Source organism: Rhinopithecus bieti, unplaced genomic scaffold, assembly GCF_001698545.2.
Source record: "Rhinopithecus bieti isolate Rb0 unplaced genomic scaffold, ASM169854v2 scaffold_8675, whole genome shotgun sequence".
NCBI lineage: Eukaryota > Metazoa > Chordata > Mammalia > Primates > Cercopithecidae > Rhinopithecus > Rhinopithecus bieti.
The window spans coordinates 3729401-3757123 of NW_016806447.1; the positions used below are offsets into that span (position 1 = coordinate 3729401).

A 27723-nucleotide genomic window follows, 5' to 3' on the forward strand; every position below is an offset into this window, starting at 1 on the left:
TTGGGACTCTTTCCCAGCTTGTCTTTCCTTGAGTACTCTTCCTTAACTCTAGGATACCAGACAGAATTTCCTTATGTCCTATCGTCACTCATTTATCAGAATTTAATAACTCTTTATATAAATTATATTTCCCCCGTTCAGCCTACTGTAAAGCAATAGCAATGCTGATGTCTTAGCAAGAAATACAGCTGCCTTTCCACTTAGAGAATAATTTATAGAACGAAGTAGGAATCAGTGAGCCAGTTTTTTCATTCACAACATTTTTCTTGCCTAATTTTGATTTTAGAGTTTCAAAATTGGGTGACAGCTGCTTTCATTTCTCAAAGGAAATGAACACAGTCTTGTTTCATTAGCTAGATTGTCAAATCCACACCAGGAGAGGTTCTCATTCATATGAAGGATAAAATTTGTGATGAAGCAACAGGAATCTGATTCCCACTGAATCAGTAAAGTTCCCACTGAAAAGGCCAGTTGATTAATTTCAGTCAGGGCAGAACTTAAAATTACTGGCAACGTGTGATAAAACTGATTCCTTTTGAGGAAAAATAATTAGTGCAATTAAATCAGAATAAGTGCATAACTTGTTTAAAACAGATCTAGGGAAGAGTGAACAGGGGACAAAATCTGTATCACAACCTTGGCGATTACATAAAAGTAGTGGAGACAGTATAAACTTCTAATTATATAGCTAATAGAATAAATATGACAGGACTTTCAACTTCTAAGGTTATTTTATTTTAAATTAACTTCAATTTCTCAGTTTTTTATTTAAATTTAAAAAATTATTCAGATTATTAAATTCATGTTAGTCTTATTGTGATTATAACAGTAGGAACTGTACAGATGATTGGCAGTGGCTCTCAAATGTTAAAATACATCAGAATAACATGGGAAACTTGCTGAAATGCAGATTCCAGCAGACTTGGTTATGTCATAGCAATTGGTATTTTTAACAAGCATTCCAAGGATTCTGATGCAGATCGTATCCTGACCACACTTTGAGAAACCATGATTTAGTTTCTGAATGAGGTCCCCATTAAGAAATGTGAAGTTTTATTTAGAAATTAATAAGACAACCCTTTCTGATATTAAAATGGTCTTTATCATTTTATCCTATGCATCCCAAAGAGTTAAGGCAGCAGGAAATACTTTATTCCAATAATCTATTCCTGTGTAGAAGAGCACATTCACAGTCACCTGACCACTTTTTATACCTTGTTAGGAAATGAAGTTATTTCTGGCTGTAGTTCTTCCTTTTTCTAATAGGTGAATAAAACTCCTGTTGTTCCAAAAGGAAAATAATAACTCCAACCTAACAATGAAGCCAGCACTACCATGGACAATTAAACTGAAGACAAGTAAATCTGGAACTATGTAAGAATAAAAAGCCAACATTTCTGTGGGTATCCAGAGACCCACTATCTTAATAGGAGATGCCTGAATAACATATGAGTTTAAAGGTAGAGCTTAAAGCATATATTTACCATTTAAACTCATGAATTATTTTAGATGAGATATTAACAGTAGAAGAATAGGAAAACTGGGATGTCCCAGGCTGTTTCTCCTTTATAGCTCCCTCAAAGGACCTCAGTTAAGCCCACACTCCTCACCTTAAAAAGACAGCCACTGATTCTTAGGGGTGGACCCACACTTGTTAATCTTCTAGTCTGGAAACCAGCTGTGCAAAACAAACCCTAAAATGTTCCCCTACAGCAAAGGAAAAGATGTTTGGTTTTGACACCGTCTCGTCTCGTAGAGAAACTCAGGCACTTTCGCTGTGGATCCTGCCTTCATTCTTTGGGGTTAAGTGGCCACCGCAAGAAACAAAACAGCTTGAGAAATGGCTGAGTCAACCAACACGTAGTGACATGCCCAGGAACTTCTCAAATGGCCCAGGAAGTGGAGGCCTCCTGATTTTCCCACAGGACATTGTCCTTTCCTGGAACCTTGCAGGTGGCTAGAGTATCTGCATTTGGAGTATTGCAAAATTATCTCACCTGACTTCTGACCAGAAGTATATCTCCAAACTGATCACATCCACAGAGACAATGATTGACTGTGAACAAACATTCTCAGCGACATCACACGTGTTCTGAAACCCTGACCACCAACATGCTCCTGACTGTTTTCATGGTCTTGGCAAAGGATACTGTTGGGAGAAAGAAGGATGGTTTCTACTATAAATGACATTTTAAAAATAGTGGGAGAAGAATGCAAAATGGGAAAGGGATAAATACATAGATTTCTAGCTAAACGCATTTAAAATGAAACTTTGAAATTTTGGTTAGTGATTTCTTTAAAGCACAGAGGTCAAGCCCTACTACAATAAATATCACATTCACCTAAAAATTGTATTTCAAAGTCTCACTTGGTGCCTTACCCATTTCACATAACAGAACAATGTTTCCATGTAATGAAAGAATGGATACAATCCTAGGAGTGTCACAAGCTTTCTGATGTTTGTGGCATGCCAAGCAGCATTGCCTGTTACTGTGCTGTGGGAGTCAATCACTTTTATGTCTATAAATTAGAAAAGTGGCGGGTGCAGTGGCTCATGCCTGTAATCCCAGCACTTCTGGGGCCAAAGTGGTAGGATCCCTTGAGCCCAGGAGTTTGAAACCAGCCTGGGCAACATAGCGAGACCCCTGTCTCTACAAAAAATCAAAAAATTAGCAAGGCATAGTGGTGCACACCTGTGGTCCCAGCTACTCGGAAGGCTGAGATAGGAGGATGGCTTGAGCCACAGAGGTTGAGACTGCAATGAGCTGTGATCACACCACTGCACTCCAGCCTGGGCAACACAGTAAGACCCTTTCTCAAGAAAATAAATAGAAGTTATTGAGAAAGACTGAATATGTAAAATGTTCCCCAGTCAAATTGTGAAAAATGGTAATCTTGAAGAGTGTTGGGAACTGGGAGCCCCTTGGATTCCTCTGAGCAATTTCACTAAGAATAGCTGTAGGTGTTTGCTGGCTGGCTTCTACCTGGCTTGGCTTGTGAGGGCTCATTCAGTATCAGCAAGACATGCAGGTAGTTACTGATGGAGTTAATTTCAGGCCCATGTTGGCCTAAGACTGATGACCATGCAGTGTGGCTATTGAATGCCGTCACTGGTTCTACTGCTTCCCTGGGAGACAGGACCTCTGAATGAAAACACCCCTGGGAAACCAAGGTGCTGTCTTATTTGTATCAATGGAGTCACGCAGTATATAAGCTCCAAAGAACAAAGCCATAGCTTTGGTTGACTATGCAAAGGAAACTTCTGGGTGGCCAGTTGTTTATAAGTTAATCAAAACACACCTCTACCGGAGACCCAAACTATAATTTTGATATTCTTACCTAGGAGATAAAACTTCATTAAGTAATTAAAATGTACTAAGGGGAGAAGGGACATTTGGTTCCCTTGTCATTTTTTTTTTAATGCAAAATTTTACTCCCCCAATTTTCTAACACTGGCTACTATGAAACTCGTAAGCCCAAATCAACAAAAGTGGCCACCAGCCACAGATCAAATGTGAAATAACAGATCTACCTACAGCACAGCCTGGGATGTACCATCTGCTCAAAGTATTAGGCTACTGCTATCTCCAGTAGCTGTAAACATAGCCTGGCTGCCAGCCCATAACTCCTCGGCCTTCCACTTCGTTTTTATAGGCTTACAACTGGAGTTACAGAGTAACCTCTGAAATGTTATTATTGAAAAACCATAAAGCAAAATCAGTCTTCAGAGGTTAAGGAGGGAGTTTTTAATCAAAGTGTGGTTGACAGGTTTGACATTTTAGAAAACTTTTTTTTTTTAAAGCATCATTAAAACAGTCTCAATAAACAGGCCGTGTTTAGCCCAAATCTTGTTCAGGAGAACAGCATGGGTTCCGTTTTGAATTTTGTTGGATTCTGGATGTCTTCCTCCTATGATATAGGCCTGAGAGTTGTTGTCTTTCTTAATAAAATTTAGCTTTGTTTCCCCACCAGTGATAATGACATGAAGCACTAGGAAATGATGCAATACCGCAGTGCATGAGGCCTTCCTCCTAGGGAAGGTGTGATATAGGAAAAGAGCAGGGGAACAGGACTCCCCCATACTCGGTCCAGTGGAAGTGCAGAATGCCTGCTCGTGTTTGTAAAAATAAGACAGGAATGTTAAAAAAAAAAGTCTTCACGCTCAACGTGACTATCTTTGGAATTCATTTCATTAAGGTTTTCACAAAATACAAAGCTCAAACGTAATCGTCTACGTCCACCACAAAACAGAATCAAATAAGTGGTTAGCACAACAAACATAATGATCTTTTCCATTTTAAAAAATATAAATAACAATGTTCAAGATTTTACAGTTTTCTTAGTGTGTGTCTTTTTAAGGCTTTATGTTGCAGACCCTTCATTAATGGTACTTGTACCCTGCCATCAGGATACACTGCCTACCAGCAAGGAAGGCCACTGTGGATACATTCCTGAGGGGGACACACACTGATCCGTGTTGCCTCAGCCTGTTAAAAACTAAATGATCAAACACCCTCCAATCAGTTCTCAGTTTCATTAACTTTCTTTCTACTACAAAGTAATAATAGAAAGGGGTACGTGTCCAGCAGCATTCGAGCTCTCAGAAGATCAATCAGGAAGGGCAAGAAGGAAAAAGGCTTCCTCCTGAAGAGAATTTTTTTCCTTTTATCCAGAACAAACACCAATAACCCAGATAGTTCAAACAGTGGTTTGTAATGAAACATTTTTCAGATTAAATAGAGTTGAGAGAAACAGTGATCTTTTGGTTGGGTATTTTAGAAGAGGTTAAAGTGGAGAGGTTAATGTTGGGAAAACACCACTGAAAGTACAGCCCCCAGCAGGAGTGGGCTCACTCGTGAGGTTTGGGGGCAGAGCCAGGGCCCCAGCCTTGGGAATGAAATCTGAGGGCAGGCTCTCCAGCAGACACTTGACCTGCTCCTGACCCAGTTTGATCTTGTCGTCTAGTTTCCGCTGCTCGATGAGGAGCGTGGACTTCATTTTCACAAAGTGCTGGTAGTCCTGGAGCTGCTCCTCTGAAAGGTAATTGGCCAGGATGCCCAGCACTATCCGCTCCCTGCGATCCAGGTTCTCCTTCAGCTCCCGGGCGTCCTCATGCTGACCAGCCAGGATCTTCCTTTTCTCGTAGAGAGAGCTCTGCCAGGGAAAATCGGACAGATCAATGAGGGCCAGGGAAAAGGAGAAAAGAGCCGGACTCCCTGCAAGGACACCTCTGACAGGACTGGGAAATATCTAAGCTCTAATCCTATTGTCACTCCTAAGTAAGGAGGCTAACTTTTTGAAAATCAGCTTATTATCCTTATATTACATATTACAGCATTCTCTAGTTTGTAACATCATAGGGTAGCTTCAGTTTGAGAGGTGTTACATTAAATTGGGGATAAAACTGCTTTCGGATTCTTGACTTAAAAAACCAATAATCAGCTGGGCATGGTGGTTCACGCCTCAAATTACAGCACTTTGGGAGGCTAGGACGGGTGAATCACTTGAGGCCAGGAGTTCAAAACCAGCCTGGCCAACAAGGTGAAACCCCGTCTATACTAAAAATACAAAAATCAGCCAGGCATGGTGGTGCATGCCTGTAGTACCAGCTACTCGAGAGGCTGAGGCATAAGAATTGCTTGAACCCAGGAGGCGGAGGTTGCAGTGAGCCAAGATTATGTCATGGCACTCCAGCCTGGGTGACAGAGTGAGACTCTGTCTCAAAAAAAAAAAAAAAAAAAAATCAAGGTAATTTGAGTATATACACTAATATGGTGGTTCTCAAGGTGTGGTTGCTGGACCAGCAGCAGTGGCATCACCTGGGAAATTGTTAGAAATGCAAGGATTCAGGCCCTCTTCCATCTCCTGAATAAAAAACTCTGGAGGTGAGGCCCAGTAACCTGTTTTAACAAGGCTTCCAGATGATTCTTTTGGGGCTAAAGTTTGAGAACCTCTAATTCATAATAATAATGAGATCATCATATTTCCCATCTCTGAAGAAGTCAGTTTCCATTTTTTCAGTTCTCTTTTGCAGGCCTCTGAATCTAAAATGAGAGAAATTCTGTTGAACAATGATGGCAATGTCATACTCTTAAGAGTTTCTTATGCTTCTCTGTGATATTGTAGCATACGTTATCTTTAATGTGGTTCTCTGTCCAACATGCTGACACATAATATCATTTTTAAATTAAAAAAATTTATATTTAACCATTCAGACATTTTAGGCAAAGTAATTAAGGAGACAACACCCCCAGCCAACATTATACTGAACAAGGAAAAGTTGAAAGCATTCCCCCTGAGAACTGGAACAAGACAAGAATGCTCACTTTCACCACTGCTATTCAACATTGTACTAAAAGTTCTAGCCAGAGCAGTCAGGCAAGAGAAAGAAACGGCATCCAAATTGGTAAAGAGGAAGTCAAACTGTTGCTGTTTGCCAATGATAGGATCCTATACCTAGAAAACCCTAAAGACCATCCAAAAAGCTCCTACATCTAATAAATGAATTCAGTAAAGTCTCAGGATACAAAATCAACGTACACAAATAAGTAGCACTGCTATATACCAACAGCGACCGAGCTGAGAATAAAATCAAGAACTCAACCCAACCACTTTTACAATAGCTGCAAAAAAATAAAATACTTAGAAATATACCTAATCAAGGAGGTTAAAGACCTCTGCAAGGAAAACTATAAAACACTGCTGAAAGAAATCATAGATGACACACACAAATGGAAACATACCCTGTGCTCATGGATGGGTAGAAGCAATATTGTGAAAATGACCATACTATCAAAAGCAATCTGCAAATTCAATGCAATTCCCGTCAAAATACCACCATCATTCTTCAAAGAACTAGAAAAAACAATCCTAAAATTCATATGGAACCAAAAAAGAGCCCACGTAGCCAAAGCTAGACTAAGCAAAAACAAATCTGGAGGCATCACATTACCCAACTTCAAACTATGCTACAAGGCTATAGTCACCAAAACAGCATGGTATTAGTGTAAAAACAGGCATATAGACCAATGGAACAGAATAGAGAACTCAGAAATATAGCCAAATACTTAACAGCCAACTGATCTTCGACAAAGCAAACAAAAACAAAGGGAAGAAAGGACACCCTATTCAACAAATGGTGCTGGAATAATTGGTAAGCCACATGTAGATGAATGAAAGTAGATCCTCATCTCTCACCTTAAACAAAACTCTACTCAAGATGGATCAAGGACTTAAATCTAAGACCTAAAACCATAAAAATTCTAGAAGATAACATCAGAAAAAACACTTATAGACATTGGCTTAGGCAAAGAGTTCATGACTAAGAATCCAAAAGGGAATGCAACAAAAACAAAGATAAATAGATGGGACTTAATTAAACTAAAGAGCTTTTGCACAGCAAAATACAGCAGAGTAAATAGACAACCTACAGAGTGGGAGAAAATCTTTGCAAGCTGTGTGTCCAACAGAGAACTAATATCCAGAATCTACAAATAAATCAGCAAGAAAAAATCCCATCAAAAAGTGGGCAAAGGACATTAATAGACAATTCTCAAAAGAAGATGGACAAATGGTCAACAAACGTGAAAAACTGCTCAACATCTCTATCAGGGAAATGCAAATCAAAACCACAATGTGATACCACCTTACTCCTACAAGAATGGCCATAATCAGAAATACATGTTGGCATGGAGGTGGTGAAAAGCGAACACTTTTACACTGCTGGTGGGAATGTAATCTGGCACAACCACTATGGAAAACAGTATGGAGATTCCTTAAAGAACTAAAAGTATATCTACCATTTGATCCTGCAATCCCACTACTGGGTATCCAGAGGAAAGAAGTAATTATATGGAAAACACACTTGCACACCCATGTTTATAGCAGCACAATTTGCAACTGCAAAAAAGGGAACCGGCCCAAATGCCCATCAATTAACAAGTGGATAAAGAAAGTGTGGTATGTGTTTATATGTGTGTGTGTATATATAGTATGTGTATATATGTGTATATATACATATATATGTATGTGTGTATATATTCTTTATTTTCTTTATTCACTTGTTAATTGATGGGCATTTGGGCCGGTTCCCTTTTTTGCAGTTGCAAATTGTGCTGCTATATACATGGGTGTGCAAGTGTGTTTTCCATATAATTACTTCTTTCCTCTGGATACCCAGTAGTGGGATTGCTGGATCAAATGGTAGGTGTACTTTTAGTTCTTTAAGGAATCTCCATACTGTTTTCCATAGAGGTTGTACTCATTTACATTCCCACCAGCAGTGTAAAAGTGTTCACTTTTCATCACATCCATGCTGACATGTATTATTTTTTGATTATGGCCATTCTTGCAGGAGTAAGGTGGTATCACATTGTGGTTTATACACACACACACACACACACACACACACACACATACACACACACATACACATCCATGGAATACTACTCAGCCATAAAAAGGAACAAAATAATGGCATTTGCAGCAACCTGGATGGAGTTGGAGACCATTATTCTAAGTGAAGTGACTCAGGAATGGAAAACCAAACATTGTATGTTCTCAGTTTTCAGTGGGCTAAGCTATTGAGGATGCAAAGGCATAAGAAGGGTACAAAGGACTTTAGGGACTCAGTGGGAAGGGTGGGAGGTGGGTGAGGGATAAAAGACTACACATCGGGTACAGTGTACACTGCTTGGGTGATGGATGCACCAAAATCGCAGAAATCAACACTAAGAATTTATCAATGTAACAAAACACCACCTGTTCCCCCAAAACCTACTGAAATTTTAAAAAAGTGATTGCAGAAAATTAAAATGAAAATAAATCAAGAAATAAGATCACTTAAGTATAACTCAGTATAAATAGCTTATGTAGAGTTATCAAAGGCTCATGTGTCTTTGCCCTAAATCTCCCTAAACTAGCCTGTCACATCTTACATAATAATGCCTGGGGGAAAAGTGAAGAATTAAGGCTTATTGGCATAAGTTTCCTTTCCCTAAGCAGAAAAACATACCTTAAACAACAACAACAAAAAAAACCCGAGGGACTGAATTTGAATGAAGATGCCTTTCAAAGTACCATAGAGATATAAGTTAAAAAATTGAGAATTTTTTCATCACCTACCTTAAAAAATATATAAAATATTTTAGACATCAGTAATGTATAGAGAATGCCCATCACTCTGTATACCTATCATTAATGGTGCCATATCTTAATATGAACACTTTTTTCATATTTGCTTCAGATTAAATTTTTTAAGAGATTCAGCTGAAGCCTTGTAGATACTCGTCCCCAATTCTGGTCTTCACTACTCCTCATTGGGTAACTATTTTTCTTCCTTTTCTCATTTCTACTTATAGTTTTAGTTTCTTAACAAAGACCAATCATGATAAAAAACAGTACTGCTGTAGTATTTGTCAGGTGAGCAAACTTACTTGTATTTAAGAGTGGAGGCGTGCATGTAAGTGTTGAATTTAATTCGGTTCTAGAACAATTTATCTTGCCCTAACGAAACTTCTCTAGTCTTTCTTATCTCAGATATCTAGAGCATTCATCCAGATGGCCCAATAGGAAACTTGGAATTATTTTCTGCTCTACCCTTCCCCTCATCTAACATGCCCCTTGCTGATCCAAATTCATTCTCTGATTTATTCCCTTTTCTCTATCCCCAGGACAATTGTCTACATCAATAGCATAAACCCTCCTTGTCTAGACTATTACAATTGGCCTCCCAACTGTTATTTTAACATCAATCTTGCCCTTCCCCAGGCTGACTAAGTCACGAAGTTAGTTCATGACTCTTCCTGACCTACAGGCTGAAGTCTAAAGTCTAGGGTATGACTGCGGTAAGGTCTTTGTGATGATTTTCTGTGCTGGATATTGTGTCTGCCTCTCCAGGTCCGCTCTCCTCTGCCCTGTGCTGAGGGAATCTGAACTCTAGGGGTTGCATCCACTGGGCTCCCTTGCTGTCTGGATTTGACCAGGGGGAGTGATGGAAAAGACACTGGAGAGTGCAAAAAGCAATTGTGGCATGTATCCCTGGCTGCCTCTGTGCCAGGCTTTGAGTTAGTGGCAGTTGCATTCTTTCACCAGGGCCTCAGTGCTGTGGGGCAGCTACAGCTATGGTTCTGATCAGGGCTCCCTTCCCCTTGCTCCTTCAGAAAGAGGCCGATAATGCTTTCCTGCTGATGCTAGCTCTGGGTGAGAGACAAGGGGAGGAGCCCTCATTACCCTTTCCTGGTTTCCCCCTTAATCCTTCCCACATCTTCTTTGAACTTTCTTCTTTATCCCTTTTGATAGAGCCATGTACTTTCTGTCAGTTTCTAATATTCCTATAGCTCACTTTTTTTTTTTTTCCGGAGACTGTCTTGCTCTGTCATCTAGGCTGGAGTGCAGTGGTGTGATTTTGGCTCACTGCAACCTCCGCTTCCCAGGTTCAAGCAATTCTCCTGCCTCAGCCTCCTAAGTAGCTAGGATTACAGGCACACGCTACCACACCCAGCTAATTTTTGTATTTTTAGTACACACAGGGTCTTGCCATGTTGGCCAGGCTGGTCTCAAACTCCTGACCTCGTGATCTGCCCGCCTTGGCCTGCCAAAGTGCTGGGATTACAGGTGTGAGCCACTGCGCCCAGCCTTAGCTCACTATTTTTAAAAACAAACCAACGAAGCAATCACTGTATGTTCTAGACATACCAAACCACATGCAAATCAATTCTTAAATGGCATCTCTTTCTTGACTTTATCCATGGTATTTCTTCTAAATGGTGAGGTCCTTCCCCTCTCAGTCCTCTTAGAATTAAGAGGTTCTTCTAAACTGTATTCATGTGCCAGTGTGTGAAGTCCTTCCTGCTTTACACTCCCCCAACTGAGAAGTGTTTGGTGGCTGTTTCTCACTATGCTCAGCACCAGCACACAATTGCTCCTGCATACTGCTTTCCTCCATAACTTGTGAGTTCCTGGAGAGCAGGGCCGGTGTCTTAGTCAGCATTTGTCCCCAGCAGACACAGCACCTTATATTTGACAGGCTACTGTTAGCTGTTTGTTGAGTGGAAGAAAGGAGGAAAGGACACACTTCTGAGTTAGGTAGTATCAGACAATTTCTAGATAAGGAAGCTGACTCAGCACATTGACATGAGGTAGATGCTGAGAGTGGTGCTGCAGAGTTCCTAAATGCTGAGTCACTTTCCTAAATGATTAGGATCCAGACTTTTTCTAATCCTTTTAAAATCTATTTGAAAAAGGACATCTTTCCTTTTAATGCAATATATTAGAAACTATTGGAGAATCCATGAGAGCAATGAAAAAGAAAGATGGTATGGTAGGCTGGATGTGGTGGCTCATGCCTGCAATCCCAGCACTTTGCGAGGCCAAGGCGGGTGGATCACCTGAGGTCAGGAGCTCAAGCCTGGCCAATATGCAAAACCCCATCTCTACTAAAAATACAAAAATTAGCTGGGCATGGTGGTGCGCGCCTGTAATATTAGCTACTTGGGAGACTGAGGCATGACAATGGCATGAACCCGGGAGCCAGAGGTTGTAGTGAGCTTAGACTGTGCCACTGCACTCAAGCCTGGGTGACAGAGTGAGACTCCGTCTCAAAAACAACAAAAAAAAGAAAAATATGGTAGCATAGACAAGAAAAGGAGCCCCTCTTCATGGCTGGAGTACTTTCTATCTTCTAGCATGTATGTACACACACACACACAGTGTGCACATATATATAAGATAATTGTGTCTACTGTTTGTTGTTCAGTATCAGGAGGGTAGGATCTGTCTGCTTTGCTCACAAATGTATCCCAGTTGTGCCTAGACCACTAAGTGACACACACGAGACCTCCATTAACTATTTGCTGTACAGATGAGTAGACGAAGAATGCTCTGTAGCTCTGGAATTCTGTTCAATGTAGTGATACAACTTGGGGTCTGCAGTAGGACTCCTATCCTAGCTCCCTCACTGGGCTGCTGTGAGGATTCCATGAGACTGCGCATAAGCTCACAGTGCCTGACAGGTGGAAGGTCTTGGTGAACTGTCTCCAGCGGGGTCAGCACTGTTACCTGTCCCCCTGTACCCTTCCTTCAAGGAGGGGGTGCAGTGGAGACACCCCAGTGCATCCTCATTGAGTGCCTGTGGCCTCTCCTGTAAGATGCCCTGGAGCCTTGAGCCTGTGTTCCTGCCCCCTCCCTGTTTCAATGTACTCATCATGTTTTTATCTTTTTTTGAAAGAAAGGAAGGAAGACAGTTGGGAGGAAAGAAACTCTGGTGCCTGTGGTTTTTACTTTCCCAAGAATTCCGTGAACATTAAGTGTCAGCATTACATCTTTTTTTTTTTTTTTTTTTCAGGTGGTCACCCAGGCTGGAGTGCAGTGGTGCAATCTTGGCTCACTGCAACCTCTGCCTCCCAGGTTCAAGTGATTCTCCTGCCTCAGCCTCCCGAGTAGCTGGGATGACGAGCATGCACCACGGTGCCTGGCTAATTTTTTTATTTTTAGTAGAGACGGGGTTTCATCATGTTGGTTCACCATGTTGGCCAGGGCTGCCTTGGGCTCCCAAAATGCTGGAATTACAGGTATAAGCCACCACACCCAGCCAGCATTATATCTTGACACAGAAAATGCCTTCTCTGTTTCTTGGTTACCTATATATGTATTCTCTCCCTGCCCCAAACCTTCCTGAGAGAAAGGATGGCATCTAATGGCACCTCTCTGTGTATGTGGACTCTAAGGGAGAACCTGTTGAACTGCATCATGAGGCCACCTACCCTTTCTTCATTACTGGCATCTTCACCAAGGCCACTAAGGACATTCTCAACACGGGCTAGACGCCCTGAGAGGGAGAGCAGCAGGTTGACCACCTTGTCCAAATCCCCTATGAACATCCTATACTTGTCAAACTCATTGGGCTTGCAGAGCTCGCTGATCAGAGCCTCCACCTCTTCTCCCAGGGCGTTGTTGAGCTTGATGTCCATGAGCAGGCTCCCCTTCGCCTCCTGGAGGGTCTCCAGCTTGTGGGTGAGGCTTCCAATGAGCTCAGCCTGAAATGACAGATGAGACCACAAAGATCAGCCAACAGGAGGTGCCAGTGGAAGCAGGAGTCACCTCCCCCAGCCGCCTTCTGTCGTCTTCAAGGCTCAGCTGAATACCCTCCCCCTCCTCTATATGGAGTGTCCCCCAATATTATGCCATAATAGCCTTCTTTCCCTAAGGGTCTACCATTGCTTTTCTCTAAACCTCATATGCCAACACTTGATTACACACAACCTTGTAATGTTCTCCCTTGTGTCATGCTATATATAGCTTTGCCTTCTAACTGGTTTCTTAACTATTCTTTATTATTATTATTATTTTTTTTTGAGATGGAGTTTTGCTCTTGTCACCCAGACTGGAGTGCAATGGTACAATCTTGGCTCACTGCAACCTCTGCCTCCTGGGTTCAAGCAATTCTCCTGCCTCAGCCTCCCAAATAGCTGGCGCCAGCCACCATGCCTGGCTAATTTGTGTATTTTTAGTAGAGATGGGTTTCATAATGTTGGCCAGGCTGGTCTTGAACTCCTGACCTCAAGTGATCCACCCACCTCGGCTTCTCAAAGTGCTGGGATTATAGGCGTAAGCCACCGTGCCTGGCCAACTACTCATTTTTAAAAGTCCTTTTAAGACATGTTCTCATTTGATCCTCATGACAATACCATGGGTAAGTAGGCAGGTAGAGTAAACAGTACTCTTATTTTACAAATACAGAGGCCAAGGGTCAGAGGAATTAAGGGATTCGCCTAAGGTCTTAGAGTTGAGTTGAATATTAACTGTAGCTACCATTTGTAGAGCAGTTGATATGTGCCATACATATGGAGAAATTCTACATTGATTATGTTACTTAGTCTTCCCAGCAATCTTATAGTAGATACTGTTTTATCTACCTATAACAAGGGAGGAAACTAAGATGGCTTAATGGTGCACACGTACCATCAGGTAGGGCTGCCGTGAACTCAAGTCAGCCTCACTTTAGGGGCCACCCATGTATAATCATTAGAAATTGACACCAAGACCTTTATCAGAAAATCAACTCCTTGTTCTACCTCCCCTGTCTCCAGTTATCAGAGCTCTGCAATTTGACACCTTAATCACATATTTTCATACTTATAAAACAGTGAGGCAAATACCCAATATATTTAACTGAAGGAAGTAAATGTCTTAGTGGCTTCTAGTTTGAATTCATTTATATTAAGTGTCTACTGCTTCTTTTGCAAAACAGAAATTAAACTACACGGTTTTTGTAATTAGTCTCTCATTTTCTCTTAGCCTAAAATAGCTAGATGGAAAGAAGACAATCTTTTTTAGTTAAAACTTAACTTTTTTTAACTGCTAAAAAGGTCCCAGCTCAAAAATTATCTGTATGTACACACACACACATACTATATATATATATGTATTTAAAATCAGTGTGTGTATATATACACACACATCCCAAACTGGCTTCAACTGGAAACTTGGTTAAACATAAAGGTTACAACTTCTATGTTGGAAGTATATGTTCATTTTAAAGGAAAAATAAATAAATAAATAAAACAGGAAAAACCTATTTTTGACCAACAGAATTGAAGGGTACTGACAACTTGTGTACTATTTCAATATCAGCACCAGAGAATGTAATCACAATGACTAGGGAAATATTTATTTCTCCACAATCTGCCCATCTTGGAGTTGGAGCATCAGAGGTACTTCACAAGTGAGTGAGGTTCATAATGTCCTTGAAATGTCTAAGTTCTGGCTTTAATGGTGACATCTTGTTGTTTTCTCAATCTGCCTAATCCTAGAGGCTGCAGGTGGCTAAAAAATTCACATCCAGGCCAGGTGCAGTGGCTCATGCCTATAATCCCAGCACTTTGGGAGGCCGAGGTGGGCGGATCACCTGAGGTCAGGAGTTTGAGACCAACCTGGCCAACATGGTGAAACCCCATCTCTACTGAAAAAAATACAAAAATTAGCTGGGTGTGATGGTGGGCATCTGTAATCCCAGCTACTAGAAGGCTGAGGCAGGAGAATCGCTTGAACCTGAGAGGTGGAGTTTGCAGTGAGCCTAGATCACACCACTGCACTCCAGCCTGGGCGACAGAACGAGACTCTGTCTCTAAATCAATCAATCAATCAATCAATCCATATCTGCTGCACCATCTCATCACAGGTTATAATCTTTGGTTTTCCTCAAGCTGTTAAAATTGCTTAATATTAATAATTTAAGTTTTCTTATCTTCTCCTGGAAAAATTTCATTTTCCAAAAAAGCAATTCTGGCTGGAAGCTATGAAATTTACCTGCAAGATAACATGTTATGTACCTCCAGCAAAATGCCTGGCAGGGTGTGATGATCTTTCACTGTGATATCAGCTCATATAGAGAAGATGGAAAGGATACTGAAATGCAAAGTAACAGGAAAAATAAACACTGCATGCTGTTGTTACCTCCCAGCATTCCTGCTGGACTGGGTTAAGACAAGTCAAATGTCATCATTCCTGTTTTTCAGATAGATGAGAGAGAATGTCATCTACGTGAAGTCAGCCCAGGAATTTTTAACTTGTAGGGTACATTTCCTAGGCTTGTAGCTCTAGATGTTACTGGAAGACACTTAAAGACAACCGGGTTATACCAAATTGAAAGAGATAGTTATCAGGGCAAAACATTCTTATCACTCCACCCTCAGGAAAAGGCCTTCGGCTCATTCCAATTTCAGGCGTCCATTTCAACCTCATGTCCTGAGAAGCAGAATTTCTAGAATGTCTAGAAAATGCTTTTTAAAAACTAAATAGTGGAAAGAAACAAGGTGGTTTTTTTCAGCCTGTTTTTCATTATTTCTATTAATGACTTTTTTGGAAACTAGTAGTATGTGTTGTCATTTCTGGAAGGAACTAAAACACTTATTAAACTATTATTTCATGTGGCCTCATTGTATTTAAAACTCCTCCTGTGGCTCTCAGAGGCTGTTTTTGTTTTGTTTTGTTTTGTTTTGTTTTGTTTTGTTTTGTTTGAGATGGAGTTTCGCTCTTGTTGCCCAGGCTAGAGTGCAATGGCGCGATCTTGGCTCACTGCAACCTTCGCCTCCCGGGTGCAAGTGATTCTCCTGCCTCAGCCTCCCGAGTAGCTGGGATTACTGGCGCCCGCTACCATGCCCAGCTAATTTTGTATTTTTAGTAGAGATGGCGTTTCACCATGTTGGTCAGGCTGGTCTCGAACTCCTGACCTCAGGTTATTCACCTGCCTTGGCCTCCCAAAGTGCTGGGATTACAGGTGGAAGCCACCACACCCAGCCAGAGGCTGGTATTTTAAAGGATGTGTGTGATGCTTATCAATTTGCAAGTGGGCAGAAATGAAGGATAAGTAGTTTGCTCTTATATGTGGGGGTGAGTGATGAGAGAACTCTTCCTTTCAAATTTGCTGCTGAACTCAGCTGAAAAGCTCTCTTGGGCACTTAAGCAGATCAGCAACACTGCAGGCATGGCCCTGAGGTGAGCATGGTTCAGTGGACTGGAAGAGTCAAAATAACTTGACCCAGCTGAACTGCAATCAGGCTTCAGACACAGCTGTCCAACCTACCTCATCTTTCCTTCCCAGACCGTTTTGGTTTTCAGAGACATCAGTGCTGGGCAGAACCATAAATAAATCTGTCACAGGAGCATGTGTGTACCTCAGGCTTCATGGTACAAGAAAGAACAGAATGAGATGAAAATGTATAGAAGTGACACAGGGAGGCTTCTGTGGAAAGAACCAATATACATTTTGTGGCATTCTGATTTTGGAAAGTCATTAATATTTGCTGGACTATAATGTGGTATCTCACAGCTCAGCCATAGATGCTAAGGCCAGAATTACTGAGTGGTCACATCAGTCACTCCTGGCTGAATGTTCCTCAGGTAGGTGGCATTTGAATTTTTTTAAAACCCTAACAAGCCCCTTAAAATATGAGAATTTGAATTTAAAAATGCAGTTAAGAGGAATTTGAGAAACTGATAGCAGCAAGGGAAAGCTGGCTGTACTAAATAGCCATTTCTTTGCCAGGCAGATCTCTTCCAAAAAACCTACCAATTTCTATCAGAATAACTCACCGGGGGAGGGAGAAGAGGTGTGTTTTGTTTTAAATAACACACTAGTCTCTCAGGAGCTACTTAATTTTAAAATCATTTATCCACTTCTCATCTGGCATAAACTGTTAGCTCACCCTGTGTGAGATGCTATTTATAAGAGTTCTTCCTCCAAACACAGCTTCGCAGACCCTTCCTCCCACCTCATCCTCTGCAGAAACGTCCTGCTGGACCCTTCCCCACTTCCTGCCTGTGGCAGGATGAACAGTGGACAAGGAGGCAGGAGGATCTGACATAAAATTCCGCATCAGGCAAGTCACTTGACCTTTTGTGTCTCAGTTATCCACAGCAAGAAGAAAATAATGCCTGCTGAAAACTAATAATAATGTCTAATCATTCAACTCTCTCTGTGCCAGACACCATTTAAGTGTTTCACCATTCAATTACTACTTGCAACAACCCAGTGAGAGAGGTATTATTATTATCCCTATTTACTGATGAGGAAAGTGAGGAGGATAGAGGTTATTTAACTTGTTCAAGGTCACACAGCTGGTAAGTCACAGAGCCAGGCTTAAACGCAGATCATCTGGCTTTCATCACTATATTAAAATAGCTCATAAGAATACTATGAGGCTCACACGAGGCTGGCGGAAATCACAACATACGATATTAGTTTCAAAAGAAGTCATAAGAGAAATAAAACCATGAGGATAAAAAGAAAAGCCTTGTTTCTTTCCACTATTGAGTTTTTAAAAAGCATTTTCTAGAAATTCGACTTTTCGAGACATGAATGTTGAAATGGATGCCAGAAGTTTGAAGAGTTGAAGGCTGATGCAATCACTTTGGAAAATATGAAAGTATTATACACATTCTAATTATTTTTTGTGCAGTCGTAAGATTAGACAACAATTTGAAGATGACACACCACTCATATTAGATAGATGTCTGTAGGGGGAATACTCCTTCCCCTGACAAGACCACGTCGCCAATAACATCACTCTACATACACAGTTGGCCTCTGTGTGTCTCTGTCTTAAGAGTAATTCGGGACGACTAGCCAATTGGTTGGGACTTAGGAATAGAGTGGAATTCAGCTTAGCTTGTAAAAACTAGGACTAGATAAAGCTATTTCTACCATATAGGCTTTGCTGGTATCTTTCTTTCTTTAGTCTTAAAAGGAAGGATGCAGGCTGCAGCAGCCATTTCTGCTTTCTTTAGCTGAATTTCACCCTCAGTGAGGCAGGGCCAGTTTCTGTCCTAGTGACAACAACTGGATCAAAGCTCCATCCCATGTTGTGTAACCTCATTAAAGCAGAAGGATCACAGGGACCTGGCTGCCATTTCAGATGTTCTCCAGCACATTCTCTATCAACAATGGTTCTTTACCATTTCATCTCAGGAAGGCTTATGGCCAGAAAGCCACCCAATCTACTCAGTATGGTCTCTTCGTTGCAGTTAACAGGGATCTTTGATAACCCATTAGAAACAATACTAAATCTCTTCAAATTTAACTAAACTCATCATCTCCTCTCCCCCAAATGGCCTCCCACTTTTCCGTTTGAGTTCTGACAGCTAGGCCTGGGGCTTGCGAGTCATCCTTGACTCTTCTCTTTCCCATTTTCCGCATCTAATCTGTCACTAGGTTCTGCCCATCTTACTCCTACTTTTTTATTAATGGCCCTCTTTCTCACTGATCCTACTGCACTGTCCCTGAGACCCATATCACTACTTTCCCAGAGGGCTATGAGACCCCACGTCCACCCTCCTCTTGTCCGACTCCACACGCAGCTGCCAGAGTGACTTCTCTAAAATGTCTCTCTGTCACAAACCCTGGGGCTGTGGGGGCCAAGACAGCAGCACCAGCCCACTGCAGCCTTTCCTACTTATCACAATTAAAATCTCTAGATTCTGAAGAGGACTCTGAAAGGTTCACCATAGCAGTGATGGGGGAAGGCAGTCAGGCCTGAAGTGCAACCCATAATGGGGGTGAGTGAGTTTCCTGTTTTCTGTCCTTGATTTTGTAGCTCTGACCCAAGGACAGGCCCAGTGCAGAGCTGCTCAGAGGCTACGGTAGCAAAAACCCTGCCTTTAAAGCCAGAGGTCTAGGAAAGGGGCCTCTGTGAGCTAGAGTGTGGAGGAAATCCTGTCCTTTTCCAACCTGCTCTCTTTTCTCTTTTCTCCCAGCTGTCCCCAAGGGTGGCTGTACTCAGAGCTGCATTGCACAGCGGGGCACAGGTTCTCGAACCCCAAGAGAAAACTCTTCCCTCTGGCCAGAGGAACTGGGAAAATGAGACCCTGTTGTCCAAAGAGTGTGAGGAGAATCCCCATTATCTTTCCCTCTTTTCCAGTGAGGGTGGTCCTGGTCATGCAGAACTGCACAGCAGCACAGAACACCAGGGGAGCCTCTCTCTCCAACCAGAGAGTGTGGGGCTAACACTGGACAGGAAAGAGCTGAGAAAGAAGATGCCCTCATTTTGTGCAGGAGCAGACACAAGTCCTCAGCACACCTTCAGTCTACACGTTTGTGGTTATAGCCACAGCAGCACAGCAAAAGCTTTGAGAAATGACACTCGAGTCTCAGACTAACCTCTGCAAGAGGCACACGTGGGACAGACTGGTACAATATAGCAATGGCCCTGAAAATGGAATTGACACTGGAACTACCACCCAAGGGTAACACAGAACCTGCGGGCTAAACCTAACTAGGTTGACTGCCTCCTAAAACTAAAGCATAACAAAAAGAAATTCTCTAAAGGATTCTAACAGAACTCAGCCTCACAGCATAGTATTCAAAATGTTCAAAATACAATACAAAAATTGCCCAGTATACAAAGAACCAGTGAAATGGTGACCAATTCTCAGGGGAAAAGGCAATGAACAGATGCTAATGCTGAGATAACCCAGATGTTGGGATTGCCAAATGTTGCCCAGGCTGGAGCTCAGTGGCGTAATCACAGCTCACTGCAGCCTCGACCCTCCAGGTTCAGGTGATCCTCCCACCTCAGCATCCCAGGTAGCTGGGATTACAGGCACATACCACCACCCCTGGCTAATTTTTTCTTTCTTTTTTTTTTTTTTTTTTTTGTAGAGACGGGGTCTCACCATGTTGGCCAGGCTGGTCTCGAACTCTTAGACTCAAGGGATCTGCCTGCCTCGGCCACCCTAAGTGCTGGGTTACAGGCATGAGCCACTGTGCCCAGACTCTATAAGAGTCTTTAAAACAACTTTGAAAAGAGAGACGTTCTCAGCAAAGAAATAGAAACTATTTTTTAAATGTAAATTTTAGAACTGAAAACTATAATATTTGAAATTAAAAAAAAAAAAATAACTGGCAGAATGGAGATAGGAAAGTCAGTGAACTTGAAAACAGACCAATAGAAATTATCCAATCTGAAGGACTGAAAGAAAACAGATTAAAAAAAAAAATGAACGGAGCTTGTGGGACAATATGAACCGTCATTGAAATACTGTGTCACTAGTCACTAAAGTCCTGGAGGGAGAAGGGAAAGAGATTAATGCATTAAGAATATTTGAAGACAGAATGGCTGAAAACTTCCAGAATTTTGTGAAAGACATAAATTTACAGAATCAAGAGGCTCAGCAAACCCCAAATACGATCAACTCAAAACTAAGTCCGTCCACATCATAATCAAAATGCTAAAGACTAAAGAGAGTGGCCAGAGGAAAACAACACATTGAATACAGGAGGAGCCAATATTTAAAGGACTGTGCATTTTTCATTAGAAACCATGGAAGCAAGAGGAAAGTGAATATTTGTTAAGTACTGAAAGAAAAGAGTCAACCCAGAATTCCACATCCAGCAAAAATGCCCTTCAAGGGTGACAGCAGAATAAAGACATTCCTAGATGGAGAAAACTAAAAGAATGTGTTATCAGCAGACCGATTCTAAAATAAATACTGAAAGGAAGACAGACCAGAGGGAGAGCTGGAACTTCAGGAATGAAGGAAGAGCAGCAGGAATGGGCAGCTGAGAACCAGTGATCTCCTGAGAAAAGCTGACTCAGAGGAACAACAGATTCCTTTTGCCTTTTGAAACATTCCTCTAAGTTTCTGAAGCCAAAGTCTGTTGGCCTTCAGAACAGGGAATCATGTGATCGGTTTAAGTAGAATTTTGCTTAATAATAAGGCAGGCTTTAGCCAAAAGATTGACAGCTCTGATTATTTACACTGTCTTTAGTTTTATGTATATCAGAAGTTCAGACAATGAAAGCTTCATATTTTAACTGATACTTACATTTACTTGGAATATTATTATTCATCATCTAGGATATATAAATAGAAATATCAAAGTAAAACTAAAGTGTTATTTTTAATTTATAAAATAGTTATTAGTAAACCAAGACTCTAGTTCCTAGCCTAGATATATGTCTTAGGTTATTAATAACTTTAAATAACAAATTATTACTTTGCAAAAGTTGGTCAAAGGCTACATTCTACCTCAAAATAATATTGGAGAATGGATATTGATCAAGTTTCATTTTCTAAACCATCATTAGAAAAGCTTTTGTATTTTAGGAAAAAAACTGCATTTTGCTGAATATATTAACAGATGTTTTCAACAACATCACTTATTTAAAACTTTGTGTTTCCAAACCAGATATGTAAATGTAAGTGATACTGATGAAAATTCAATTACACATTTATAAACTACAAGTTTATACTTGTAGTATTACAACAAACTAAATCTCAAAGCGTTCTCCATTGTCATGATAAAATCTGAACTTCAGCATTTCACACAAAGCCCTACATGACCTTATGACCTGCTGGCTCTTGTGAACCCTTCCAGCCTCATCTCGTACTGTTTGTGACCCTCCTTTGTTATTTTCTAAATTTGGTAATTTTTTTTTTTTTTTTTGAGACAGGGTCTCACTCTGTCACTGAGGCTGGACTGGAGTGGCACAATCTTGGTTCACTGCAGCCTCTGCCTGATGGGCTCAAGCAATTCTCCCCTCAGCCTCCCAAGTAGCTGGGACCATAGGTGTATGCCACCATGCTCAGCTAATTTTTTAATTTTTTTTGAGATGGAGTCTCGCTCTGTCACCAGGCTGGAGTGCAGTGGCATGATCTCAGCTCACTGCAACCTCTGCCTCCTGGATTCAAGCAATTTTCCTGCCTTAGCCTTCCGAGTAGCTGGGATTATAGGCATGCACCAACACACCTGGCTAATTTTTTATATTTTTGGTAGAGACAGGGTTTCACTATATTGCTCAGGCTGGTCTTTAACTCCTGGGCTCCAGAAATCCTCCTGCCTTGGCCTCCCAAAGTGTTGGGATTACAGGCATGAGCCACTATGCCTGGCCTAAATTTGGTGATTTTTTATTTAATCATGAGCCCTTGTTACATTCCAAAATATCAAACTACTTGAAGCACCCTTCTTTACCATACACGTTCTATGCTTTTTTGTATCTTTCAGTTTCTCCCTACGCTTCTCCTTTTGTCTCAAATGCCCCTTTTCTTCTGACTCCCGTCGATACATTCTTCAATGCTGATCTCAGGTTTTATCTTCCTGGAGGAGGTAAAACCTGATTGTACTCTCTTGAGTTAGGAACTGCTCCTTTGGGCTCCCCCAGCATAGTCCATGTGTCTGTCAGAAGATCAATAATGTAGTACTAAAATAATCCACCTCCCTTGACAGTCCAGAGTTCCAGGAGAACAGACACAGTGTCTTATTCATGTTTGTATGCCCAAGGCAGAGCACAGTGTCTGAAACAGAGAAGGCGTGTTCTCACGAAGTGTTTATGAGCCTAACATTTTACACTCACAAAGTGATGCAAACCCTCAGGCCACTTGCAGCCCTAGAAGACAGAACTGAAGGAAGAAGGAACCAAAGGAAATTCTAACTGGACATGGAGGCCTCATTAACTAAATAGCCTTTTCTCGTCTTTCTTTCTCCCTGAGGAGCCAGATAAGCCCACGGGGCAAGTGGGTATCATCCCCCTGGTGCTGTGGGCAACATTTTCCACAGTGAAGAGAGAAAACAAATGTGAGCTGTTTTTCCTTATAAGAGTCTGATTTAGGAAAGTGCCTAGCCTTGTTGGCAATAAGGCACCTTCTCACTGAACATCTTAACATGAAAGATATCAGATGCCATCAACATTTGCATACTTACATGACATTGCCTTTAACAATTCTCTAATAAAATATGATATGCTCTTACACCCTGCAGCTTAAAAAGCACATTAATATCCATCAGTTAATTTGACCCCACAACTATTATGTGAGAGATCATTACCACTTCCATTTTACAAAGAAAAAAGGGTCAAGAAAAGTCAAGCTAGTTGCTTAACTTCCAGATTTTTTTTTTTCTTCTGAATTCTAATCCCATGATGTTCCATCCAAGTACTAACCAGGCCCAATCCTGGTCACCTTCTGAGATCAGATGTGTTCAGGATAGCAAGGCCATAGACTCTAATCCTAGAATCTTTCTACAGTGGCCTTCTGGATATTTTTCTTCAGTTAAACGGTAAAATTCAACTTGGGAGTTTTGCACTTTATAACTTCATGAAACAAATGTTTATTGAGCACGTGCTAGGTGCCAGGCCCTGGTTATATGGCTGTGACATTTCCTCTCCCTAGGATCCCTTTCACCCTGAGTGAGGTTTTGTCTTCCTAAGCCCGTGACTCCCCAAAAAGGCACTCCAAATGACTCGAAACTCCTCAGTCCTCAAGTCACAGACACTGCTGTTCTCATATTTTTGGTTTAAAATGGGTTTTAACTGGTTTTAATCTCAAACTCTAGCTCTGGTTAGTTATACCCAGAGAACCTCCAGTTTAGCTCAGTTCCCAGGGCAGCAAGGTTTAAAGGCAGATGACCTGGGAGCAATTTTTAGCAAGCTTTAGGGTCAGAAACACATAAGGTTAGATCTGACTTTAGCATCTATTAACTGTGTGACCCTAGCTCTCTAATTCTGATTAGCATAAAATGTGGCAATACAAGTGTCAGAGGAGTTTTGTGCAAATAAGATAGTACAGCATTGTGTTGAAAAGAAAACCAAACACATAGCCCGCACTTGGAATGAAATACATGCTACCTATTTCCTGTGAGGATGAATTAATTATCTCTTTCTTCATATTCTCAATCTAAAAATACTTTTTGCCATATAATGCTTAGTGTGAGAGGGTGATAATTGAAAGTCATGGGAAAACAGTTAATTGGGTACACATGGACATAAATATGGGAACAGACACTGGGGAATAAAAGAAGGGGGAGGAAGGAAAAGGGACAAAGGACATGGATACTATGCTCACTACCTGGATGATGCATACAATCATACAGCAAGCCTCAGGATCATGCAATATACCTTTGTAACAAACCTGCCTATGCCCCCGATTCTAAAAAGTTAGAAAAAAAAAAAAACACTTAAAACTTAAGATAGGGAGGAAAAGCAATGAGTATTTGCCACACTGCAACTGTCAAGCAGGTATGCCCACAGGCAGAAAACAAAAAAATTGTGTAAAATGTTCAGTTAAAGATTCCATGGCAACCTGGTACATGTAAGGGTGTATACATAGCTCTCTCTTTGGGATAAATATAGACAGACCAAAGGCCAAGTGGTCTTATTTGCAATCAGGGGACCCGTTAAATGAAGTGCTTAGCTGTGGGACAGGTATATATCAGGGGTATACAATGACAAGTCTGTACATAGGAAAACTTTGGGCTAGCAGGGAACTTGCTACTACAATGGTTGCATCAGCATGTTAGCCATGAGCCAGAGGTGCTGCAAAGATCCCTCCTGTCCAATTACCCTCTGTTCCTCGGGTCTGTATCCTGTGGTTTCATTCCAACAGACAAGACAGTGTGGGACACATTGTAGAGCAAATGAAATAAAATCACCCTAGAAAGTTTCTCCTGGAATCAGGATCACTGAAAACCACTTACATTCCAGGCTCAGAAAGAAGCAAGCAAGCTTTCCTTTGCAGCACACATGCCCGAGCTGCATAGAGAGCTACAAGCACAGCAGAAGGCAGCCCCTCTGGTGCTATAGAGAAAGTGGAATGGCGAGAACTTTCTCCCCTGCAGACACAGCCCAGTTTAGATCTCCATGGCATGTGGGAAGACAGCAGCAGCATCACGGTCATTTTTTAAGTGTCTAACATTTGAAATCTCTGTAGGAGTATCAAATGCTAACTACTAGATTCCAGCACTGCACTTTCAAACTATTCACTGAAGTCCTGCAAAGAGGGCTGGGGAAGATATAAACGTTAATATTACTTTTTCTCAGAAGTGTCATTTGACAATTGGCCTCCTTCCCTAAAAAAGTTTCTAGATTTTTACATTTTCCTTTTGACCATAAACATGAAAATTACACACACCATCGGCACTGGCCAAACAGCAGCTGAGAGCAGTGTCAGGGTCCTGGTGCTGGATTAGGAGGCTAGGTACTTGGGTTCAAGTCCTGGCTATGAGACTTCTAAGAAATAATCCCTCTAAGTTTCACTTCTGTTATTTGTAAAAATGAAAAGGACAGTAGCTTCCCTGCCCTGCCTACTCACAGAAAAGCTAAGAAGAAATTGGTTAAAGTGCCATGTAAATCCAAAGTCTAATGATTTTGGTGCAATTTGGTGATGCGAAGGTCCTTTCCCCGCCTGCCTCAAGAGGCTCAGTCACCACGCTGATTACGTGGACTTTGTTGATTTTTCTGGGGAAAGCAGAACAAGGGCATCCCATTCTTTATTTACCTTCTTTTCATTGACATCTGCCTGTTCCTCTTCCTCATTCACTTCTGCTGGCATCTCTTTGATTTTGTTCAGCAGCTCAGCCTTGGGAGCAGACACGCTGTAGTAGGCAGGGCAGTTGACCAACATGCTCACTGCTTCCTTGTCTTCATTCCTGGGCCAGAAAGAGCACAAAGTACAGCCACACAGAGCATGCCAGAGGCTTTGTTTCACTGTAGACGTCAGCCCATTCAGAAGCACGTGACAATTCTATTTAATTTCTTTCCCAGAAATTAGGATAAACTAGTAACTGTTAACTAATGAGTGATTACTATGTACAGGGCTGTTGAAGCCAGGCAAACCTCTCTGCTTTTGTGATTCATATAAGAACGATACTGACTCGTTATCTCAGAGAAAGGCAGTGTGGAACCATGACTCAATCAATGTGAAAGTATTTTCAAGGTGCTGCACAAACCTCAGGTTTTAGGTCAATTATTTCCTATACTTCTTTGGTTACATGTAATCTTTCCAGTGCCTACTATGTATTGTTGCTTGAACACACAAAAATTTTCCTTCTCAAGTATGCCTGCTATCCCATATAAGCCTGGGAAATCTGCAGTTTGCTGGTCCGCAGTGAACTAATACAAGATATAAAATCTACTCATTGATAATATAATAGGGATGTTTTAAGGCTGAAGAAAAAACTCAGAATTGAGAAACCTGCTATCTAGTGTTCTCTGTTTTACCACATTTGAGTTGCCTTTCAGCCTATAATTCATATTCTACCCACTGAATAAATGACTCTAGGGAAGTAAGATTCTCTTGGAGAGGAACTTTATTCAATCTTGTGATATTATTTAACATCTAGCCCATCATTTTACTATGAAATAAGGAACCACACACACAAAAAATCATCTTTACTAGTTTCCTGCTTGATAACTGTCCCAGTAAGCAACAATGACCACATTTAATCCAGTTAATTGAAAGACAGGGAAAAGATTTTCTAATACATTTTTGTTTTCAGATATGTCCACCGCATTACAAATGGGATTCTCTGGCATCTGACAAACCCTCACAATGGCTACTGGCCATCTCACACCCAACAGGACACTGCTTATTTCCACCAGGAGATGGCGCATGCCTTTTATTTATTTATTTATTTCTTAAATCCCCAGGAAGGTCTCAGTGCTGCAAAAGCTACATGACCATTCTGCTTCTAAACTGATGGAGCAAACATGTATTTTCAGTGGTAATGCTAGGAAATACTTTGCTAAGGATGTTACTTTGGTCCTTCTACAGCCAGTGGTCAGAGAACAGAATGACCATACTGCAACCACCCATGGCGAACTGGCTGGCACACCCACAAAAATCGTATCTTTGGGGTCCCCATAGTACCCAGTGGATTGCTTTGCATATTGCAGGTGCTCAGTATGTGTTTGCTAAAGACATGACCCTGGATAAATCACTTCACCTCAATTAGTCTACTTCCCAAATCTGAAAATAAAAGCGGGGGAATGGACAAGGTGACAGTTAAGGCCTTGAATCAGAAGAGCTTCTGACAACATGACAAATAGCTTGTAAGTATCACATAGCTCTTTCCTTTCTCTCTCCTCCACAAAATGAAACGTGGTGTTCCTGTTAGTAATTTAGTTAGGATCAGTTGGAAATTTTAAAAATGCAATCCCAAATTTGGATAAAATGTTGTTTTTATTTAGTCTGGAAGCCACTAACTGCTGAGTCCCAGACTGTCAATCCACAAAGATTTCACTGAAAATTAAAGAGAAAACAAAAGCTACTCAATCTTTTTTTTTCTATTTCATATTATTTTTTATTTTTATTTTTATTTTTTTTATTATACTTTAAGTTCTAGGGTACATGTTTGCGTTACTCAATCTTTCTCATAGTAGTCTTTTAAGGAAATAAAACATGCAAGAAAATACTGCAGTAATCCAAAAGAAATGAAAAGCATCAAAAACACGA

The 27723-nt window shown here is 41.1% G+C and overlaps 1 protein-coding gene across 6 annotated transcripts in view; it reads right to left on the reverse strand.

The window, feature by feature from the left end:
- Positions 1-719: 719 nt before the first annotated feature.
- The window catches only part of SHROOM3 (shroom family member 3), a 214262-nt gene continuing 187258 nt past the window's right edge, over positions 720-27723 (reverse strand). For all 6 annotated transcript variants that reach the window (XM_017876548.1, XM_017876550.1, XM_017876545.1 and 3 more), the window contains 3 exons: positions 25768-25918; positions 12762-13034; positions 720-5154 (listed from right to left, as the gene is read on the reverse strand). In XM_017876548.1, coding sequence (XP_017732037.1) covers positions 4786-5154; positions 12762-13034; positions 25768-25918 — 793 coding nt within the window. In that variant the 3' untranslated portion in view covers positions 720-4785. The remainder of the gene's footprint in view (positions 5155-12761; positions 13035-25767; positions 25919-27723) is intronic.